This window comes from Zea mays, chromosome 7 (assembly GCF_902167145.1).
Source record: "Zea mays cultivar B73 chromosome 7, Zm-B73-REFERENCE-NAM-5.0, whole genome shotgun sequence".
Classification (NCBI taxonomy): Eukaryota; Viridiplantae; Streptophyta; class Magnoliopsida; order Poales; family Poaceae; genus Zea; species Zea mays.
Genome location: NC_050102.1, coordinates 134,285,887 through 134,294,678, shown reverse-complemented (window position 1 = coordinate 134,294,678; position 8,792 = coordinate 134,285,887). Strand labels below are relative to the sequence as shown.

The following is an 8,792-nucleotide window of genomic DNA, read 5'->3' as shown; positions in this document are numbered from 1 at the left end:
TCACTAGGTAAACTCTTGAAGACCTTCTGGGAAGACGAATCAAGGAGGAACACATGGAGATTGTCATAGAAATGGCAATGTCACCTAGAACACCATCAAATCGCGCAAAGAGGCGACGAACAACAATATAGAGAGAAAAAGGATCGTAGATATATTTTTGATCAATTGGATACGTCAATCGACTGTGATCCTCTCATATGAAGATGATGATCTTATCCTAGTAGGAAACAACTCCAATACACGCTTTGTAAATTTTCTATCTCAAAAACTAATTTGAAACCGAATCGGTTCAAAATCCAACTAAAACCAGCTTAGCTAATTTTGAAAGTTGGCTAGATCAGATTTTACATGGGTCGACTGTAGGCTGCTTTGCAACAACAAGTCGACGTGGCCGAATTCAAAAGGTGGCTTGGCCGACTTTGGGGACCCGGTCTGGTCGTGTTTGATGGTCATCATCTCCACTATTCCTTGCACTTTTAGTTATGTTGCGTAATTTCTATATTTTACATTTTGGCGTGTTAACAACTTCTTTGCAATATATTTTGCTTGTATTGTTAAGCTTGCGCTTAGTATTTATCGCTTTCTTACTAGTATGCTTAAGAGCATCTCCAACAACGTGACCTATAAAAATGCCTTATAATTTAAAAATAAGTAAATTTTATAGAATTTAGGACACCAACAAAACACCCCGCTCAAACAGTAAAGCCCCAAATCTAGATTATAGGGCAGTTCACTACGGTGTAGTATATTTGAGGCACTTGAGAGGGTGCCCTATAGTTTTTTGACAAAATTTGTTGAATTGAGGCACTGTTGGAGTGATTTTTCCTGTGTAGAGCCCTATATTTCAATTTGAGTCACTAGTTTAAGGCATTGTTGGAGATGCTATAAGAGGTCTGGTGCACTTGTTGTGCTCTAGTTGTTTTGATTAATTAATCTTGTAAACTACAACTGTTTAGGTGAGGTCCCGCTAGCTTTTGCCTCTTGTTGCTCTCTAGCTTAATCCTTTCAAGGGCGCTAGTAAATTTTAGATAGAGTGGTGTAGTCAAGGTTTAACACTTAATTAGTTTCGTATTTAAATTTGCTAGCTCGTTAACTTAAATTTATAAAATTACTATTCACCCTATAATAATCCTACAATAGTCATACTATTGTTCTTCTTCTCCATATTGATCGACCCTGTTTACTACTCACGGGTTTTCTATTGATGACGCAGTGGAGCGCGCTCGGCTGTGTTTAACGGTGGTAATGAATCACGGTCTAAATATTTTCTTCATAATTTATTTATACTCTTAATTAATTTTAGTTCAAAATTGAATATAAATAGATCTCGATCGTAAGCCGATCCGATCCTCAAATTTTATTTTGTAAAGTTTAGAAACCATTACTACCGTATCATGTCAGAGTATTAGTCGTTGGAGGGTTAGGTTTGACGGATTTAGCGTCAACAAAGTACCGTGAAATATATTCGCAAATCACAGACGAACCAAAGAGATGTAAAGAGCAGTGACGAGTAAAGGGATCCTCTGCAAGGACAAACAATCTCCGGTAAACGTATCAAAATCTGGCCAATTTTGCGGAGTACAATAACCATGAACCGTGAGAGACGGGTGTGAATCAGTCACGGCGTCATCACCTCATCAGGACAGCGTGAGCTTGATCACAGCCAGCCACGCGGTCGTCTTGACGATGAAGGATCCCATCGCCGGCCGAGCCGTGGCGCCCGCCGCGCCACCGGCCGGCGTGGCGCCCGGAGGCGATCCGCCCCCGGCGACCGTGACGGCGAGCCTCATGCCGATGGTGCAGTGGCCTGGGATGTTGCAGAGGAAGTAGCGCGTGCCGGGCCCCGTGAGCGTGATGTTGGTCGATCCGCTGCGGTCGTTGCTCAGCGCGTTGCCTCCGGCGCAGGCGAAGTAGTCGGTCCTGCTCACCTCCGTCACCGTGTGCTCCTCGCTCGGGTAGTTAAACACTGCGATTATTTGCCACGACGTGCCAGTCCGTGTGCAGCTGCAGCGCAGGGCGATGCGATGAACCCTGCATTAAGAGAGCAGAGCAGAGCAGACCACTCACCTAGCTTGTCTCCGATCGCGAATGTCTTTCCTTTCACCCAAGCGACGTAGTCCACGCCGGTCATCCAGCCCTGGTCGTCACCGACGATGAACGTCGTCGTCGTGGCCGAGGCTAGCGCCGCCGTGTAGCCCGCGACGAGCAGCACTAGGACATAAACCACATAGCTGTTCTTGGCCATGGCGCGTCTAGTCTGGCGACGTGTTGAGTCTCCGAGGCACGCCGGCGGCAGTGGACGGGAGATAACGACACCTTACCAACGGACCAATTGCCCCCTGTTGCCGTTGCACACCTGACCGTGCTAGCTGGATGACCTATTTATATAGATCGTTTAGCATTTTATTTCTATAATGTGGCCTCGTGCCAATTGCCCGACTATTTTTTTACTATCGTCGGAAGTGGAAGTGGACGGTGAGTGCAATGTCGCAATGAAATTAGTGCAACTAGTTTGACCACCCGTTCATATATTACATAGGTATGACATGACGGACAAGTTCTATTGAGTTTTTCTTTTTTTTATAAAATATATACATTATATTTGAGTATAGAATACAAAATACAAAAATATATGTGTTTTGTGGCTAAGTGTGAATGTAGAGCTAATAACTAAGATTTAAACTCGTATTTACGAACAAATTTATCTTATTTTTTACATAACTGAGGGAACAGTGAAACAATTGCAAAATGGTTTTTTAATATATTATTTTTATTACGTACCTAACAAAATATCTAAGTCTGTATAAAAAAATATATATATTTAGAAAACTCAAAACATCTTATAATTTAGAAAAGAGTGCATCTCATTAATAAACAACTACTTATATCAAATTGTATATTTTCCTTTTCTAATATAATAGATACTTTATAATTTAGAAAAAATCATTTTCCTGCTGCATGCGTATAAATTTAGGATGACAAGAATGTACATTGAAAGAAAATAGATTGACATGCATGAAAACAAACAAATCTGAGTTAAATGCTTAATTTCCTCCATAAATATAGGATATCTCCAATATCCATGCATCTAGGCTCGTTAGAACCATTTTATGATATACCCTGAGACTAATTATGCTATACGTCGAAGATATTTATGCACTGCGGTACACTGTGTACAAAATCTGTTTCCTATTACATGCGCACAAATTTAGTATGGCAATAATGTGAGTTGAAAGTAAATGGATTAACATGCATGAAAACAAAAATATGATTTTCAATGCTTTATTTCGTCCATAAATATATAATCTCTTCAACATCCATGCAGTTAGACTCATTAGAACCAGTTTATGATATATACTAATACTAATTATACTACATGTCGAATGTATTTATGTATTGTACACTACATAAAAATCAACAAACGTTTATATAAAATGTGAATATAAATATCATAAACATACAAAAGATGGAAGGAGAGCCATGAACTGACAATGTATCATAAAAAATATTGACGTTGACATAAATATGTATATAAAATAGCAAAAAAATAGGGTTGTTGATCCACCACCGCTCGCCGCCTAGGGAAGTCCGTCGTCGTCACTCACACCTAAGGAAGGCCGACGTCGTCACGGGAGGTGGGATACCAGCGTGCGCCACTCCGGGGTGCGCGCCTCTGAGGAGCCGACATCGCACGAGCCTATGGGATCCACCGCCGTGTGCGCTCCTCCAAGATCCGCCGCCGCCACGCTCCCTCAGAGCCACCACCGATGGTGCTGAAGCCTATGGCGCCTCGCGTAATCGCCATCACCACCGGGCCTAGGGTGCGCCACCGCCGCTGGCCCCCGGGATCACCGTCACTTGCACGCCCGAGGAAACCGTCGCCGCCGCTCGCTCGCTCGAAAGAACCACCACCCCCGCTAAAACCTAATCCCTGATGGACTTGGGGTGTTTTTATAGCCGCCCGAACATGGTGTGACTGAACCGGATGGCACCGTTGAGGCATGACTTCTTCTGGTTATTGGAAAGAAGCCTAGGGCTCCAAATATACAAACTATATGTATTTGTTATCTAAACATTTTTTAATGGGAGGTATCAATAATTTAGATGTACATTTGAGGAGTATTTAATTTTCTAATAATGAGATAAAAGTTAACTTATGAAATTGTCGATCATAATAAAATAACATTGGTGATTAAATGCAAATTTAGGCCTACTTTAGACCTGGTTAACAACATACATGAGTCATATAAATTAGAGTCATAAGTTAGTTTATATTATTTTGCATAGTAACAAAAGTGGATAATGATTTAGAAAATAGAATAGATCCAGAATATAAATAGGAATCATGGGTTAGTTTATGTTGTTTTACACAATCTAAGAAGTGCATAATTATTTAGAGAATAGAATATATCCATTAGTTATTATTATTATTAATGTTTATTAAGTTATATGTAATTAATGGTAAGTTGCTTCTATTTTTATAAAAAAAATTAGGATGTTTTTTTTTTTCTTTTTCTATCTACTTTTGTGAGGATTAGTATATAGGCACGAGTAAGGACATCTAGTTAGAATTTCTAAATTTGTTTCTGGTGTGACATGTATTTAGTTGAAATCTAGTCTCAAGACACATAAACTTTTGATATAACCATTGTTACTTAGTTAATCTATAGTTCATATTTTAAGTTTTAATCAAGTTGTCATAATTTTTTCACATATTAATTAGAAATTCTAGTATCTTTATCTTTTATTTGAAAATTGTTTTGTTAAAAAAGAATAGATCCTAGTAGTACTGTTTTTCAAGTAAGTTAAAACTTGACTTGCATCCCGACACTAAACATGATGAATTTATTATATCATAGTATTTTTATATGTGTGTAGTATTATTTATAAATCATAGAGTACATAAAATATAATGAATAATATTGATATGGCATACTATTTTAGTAAAAATGTATAATCTTATCTAAAATAATAAATTTTAAAAGTATTATCTTAGATTATTAATATGAAGTATTGTTGCTACTTAGTTCATTAAGTGAACACTTCCATATTTCATAAAATTTAAAATAAATAGTTATCCTAATATATCTATATGTATACATGGTGGAGCATAGCATTATAGTTATTTTATTTCACGATTATAGAAGACTATAATTTATATATGTATGTATGTGTTGTACTTTATAGATATTTTTATTTGTTTGTATATATAACTATTTAAGTGTAGATTTTAGAGATTTTTTGCTTATTTTTTATAATGACAAAGGTAAATATAAATTTATATTAATGCAATACCTTAGATTATCCTTCACAATGATATATATGGATATGTTAAATACAAACTTAGAATATTACTTTGTATTACCTTTCGTACTGATAAAGGTGGATTATTTACAAAATCATTAGAAAGTATTTTAGATTACTTTTTACAATGGGAGATGTGGGTAACGTAGATACAAAGTTATATAATAATTCATAATAAAAAATTGGGTATTTTAAACACAATATTAGAGATTATTTCAAATTAGTTTCATAAGGGCCAAGGTGGGTAATTTAAATGCAAATTCAAGGTTATTTGGGATATTTTTTTATAATGGCATACGAGGGAATTTATATACAAATATAAGGGGTTACTTTGAAATATCTTTTGCAATGACATATGTGGGTAATTTAGATGCAAAACTAGGGGTTAGTTTATGTATTTTTTATAATGGTAGCAAGTGATTTTTGTAATAAATTAAATACATCCAATGATTATTATTGGTAATGATGATTAGAGTCTACCAAATCAAAGATCACATATTTATCATTATTGAGAATTTATGGGATTTATCTTCTTTTCTAGCGTGTCTGGTAGCATGGTGCTTTTATTAGGGCCTCTAGTACTTATGTTATCTTTCACAACGACGTATACGATAGGGATGGCAGTTCAATTTGTAGACCCGAAACATGATGGCCCAACTCGACAAGTGTGGGTGTAGGTGCAAGTTTCTGTCAACCCGTGGATGACCCACACTGACTCGAAGTTTGGTTTATTACTTATTTTGCGTAAAAATAATTAAGATACAACATTAACTATTTTGAATAAGTAACTTAGCTAATGATTCTTAAAATGTTTGGTTGCTACTCAACTTGAGAAGGCTTAACATCCACATATATAACTCGATTATTATTGACACTTAATTGCTTATAACTGAATTATTGTTTAAAAGTGTACACTGCGTAAAAAAAATCCCGCGGGTGACCGAAACCCACCCTAAACTCGATAAGTTTTGGTGCAGGTTTGGAATTGCACTTGCGGGTGCAGTCGGGAGGGGAGAGGGTAGATAGATTTCATGGGTACGGGGGATTGCTCTACTTCATTTGAACCTGACTCGTTACCATCCGGCTAGTATATGATATGTTAAATGTAAACATAGGGTATTGCTTTGTATTGTCTTTCATCATAATAAAAGTGGGTAATTTATGAATCATTAGGAGATATTTTAAATTATCTTTCATATTGGTATATGTAGGTAATTTTAGATACGAGGTAACATAATTATTTTAAATTATCATTAATAGTGAAAACAGTAATTTAGACATAATGTTAGGGGCTATTTAATTTATGTTTCAAAGAACAAAGTTGGATAATTTGTATATAAATATAGGGGTTATTTTAACTTATCTTTTGTAACGGCATAGATGATAATTTTAATGCAAAACTAGAGTTACTTCGAGTATTTTTTTATAATGGTAATGGTGAGTAATTTTAAATAAATTACAATAGATCCAACGAATTAATAGAGTATTAAATTAAAGGCTAGATATTTCTGATTATTGTGATAATTTCTATAATCTATCTTTTTCTAGTACGTCTTATGAGAATTAATATGATGTCTTTGTTAGATCCTCTAAATAATAGTAGTAAAATAAGATTTTGCCGCCCTTGATGCTACTAAATTAAAGCTTGACGCGAGAGCTGCACTAGGCCAGCTACTCGCTGTCATCATCGTGCGAATCAAGTGCATCATTTCCTGTGATCTGCACTAGGCGTCTAGGCCAACCACTTGCTGCCACCATCGTGCAAATCAAGAGCATCATTTCCTGTGATCAGTAATACTTCCTAGATGCGTTCAAACAGACAAGAATTCATGGATCAGGACCCCACGAGGCGTTGAAAATAGGAGAAACGAACATATGTCTCAAGTTATCATAATCGAAGGCAGTGATATCTTGGCATATGGCTGATCAGGAACTGATGCCAAAGCTTGAGCAACATTAGCATCCTTGTTGCGGAACCGATACCATAGCATATAGCAACATCAAGACCTGATGCGACGACCGTATTGCTGAAGACACAGCAAGTCTCTGCACACATGTGAAATAAGGTGCTGTTTGATTCACATGTTGGTAATGTAATAAGTAACTAATATCATTAAATCATGTTTATTTAAGTTCAACTATAATCAGGTACCACACTAGAAATGGATACCGACCTATTTAAACTTGTTACCGCCGGTACTCGAGTGTGAATCATTATCATTATCATTTACGTTACATTTTGTACACCAAACAACACCTAATAGGTAACGTCCCTCCGATTTTTTTCATTGACGCTGCTTAGTTCAAAATTGAACTGTACAACAACAAATATAAGCGAACAGAGGTAGTAGTAGTTATTTATGTTACATATATGTGTTTGTATTTTCTTGTTTATATGAGGGCTCATTTTCATATTATATATATATATATATATGTCCTTTAGCCCCTTTTTCAATATAGAGTTCATCCTCTCCTAAGTTGACATACATAGTTGTTATTTCAGGCTATAGTTAGGGTCATTGTTTTTGAGGTCACTATTGTGATGTTGTCACTGAAAGCATCTAGGCCCCTGTTTGGTTTTAGTGATTAATGACAACGTAATATTATATGTGACTAACGTGTGTTTTGCAGAGACAAATGATAAGTTAGGTCGTATTACAGGAAGATGTACTACAACGGTGAAAACAATCCCTAAGATAAGAACTTGAAGCGACGACTGAAACAACGAAACAAAAGATAAAGGGCTTCGTATTCCGAGTGTCAAGGAGTTGCAGACACTCGTATAGAGTTAGGTCTTTTATTTTGTTTTAGCCGTACTATAAAAAGGGGTTGTCGATGAGTACTTTGACCAAGAGAGTTCTAGTGTAGTGTTGGTGCATATTCACACTCACATATAGTGCTAGGTGTCACTCTAGAACATACTCACGAGTTAGAACGAAAACAGATTCGAAAAACAGAATTAAAAAGAACCTAGGGTTTCTGGCCTAGGGGCACCGGACTTTCTGGTGCGCCCTCTGTCAGTGGGGCCAGGCTGGCCCGGGGAAGTGCTTCTCCCCCCAGAAACCCGAGAGCGAAGGGTTTAGAAAATGGAATTATAGCCGGCACACCCAACTGTCCGGTGTGCCAACTATCCAACGGCTAGCTGTCAGAACTAGCCGTTGGAAGTGACCGTTGGCGCACCGGTGGCGCACTGTTGGCGCACCGGTGGTGCACCGGACTGTCCGGTGCGCCCATGCGCAGCCAGGGTTGGCAACAGCTAGTTGGTGGGTGAGGGCTATTTATACCCCCTCCACCCACCATATTGAATGTCTTGCTGCCCACATTTACTCCCATACATTGCTAGAGCATTGCAAGCACCACAAAGCATAGAGAGGTGATTAGAAAATCTTAATCCTGCATTTGGACCTCATTAGTGCTAGCGAGAGCCACTTAGAGCACACACCACATGCATTAGGCTTACTCTTGGTGATCCGCATCACCTAGACGAC

General features: G+C 37.6%; 1 protein-coding gene across 1 annotated transcript; it reads right to left on the bottom strand.

The window, feature by feature from the left end:
• Nucleotides 1-1,441: 1,441 nt before the first annotated feature.
• On the bottom strand, nucleotides 1,442-2,353 carry LOC103632883 (mavicyanin). The gene is made up of 2 exons (XM_008654596.2): nucleotides 2,068-2,353; nucleotides 1,442-1,966 (listed from the first exon to the last, which is right to left on the bottom strand). The coding sequence occupies exons 1-2, from the start codon at nucleotides 2,243-2,245 to the stop codon at nucleotides 1,638-1,640; spliced, it is 507 nt and encodes a 168-aa protein (XP_008652818.1). The 5' UTR covers nucleotides 2,246-2,353; the 3' UTR covers nucleotides 1,442-1,637.
• Between the last annotated feature and the right edge of the window lie 6,439 nt (nucleotides 2,354-8,792).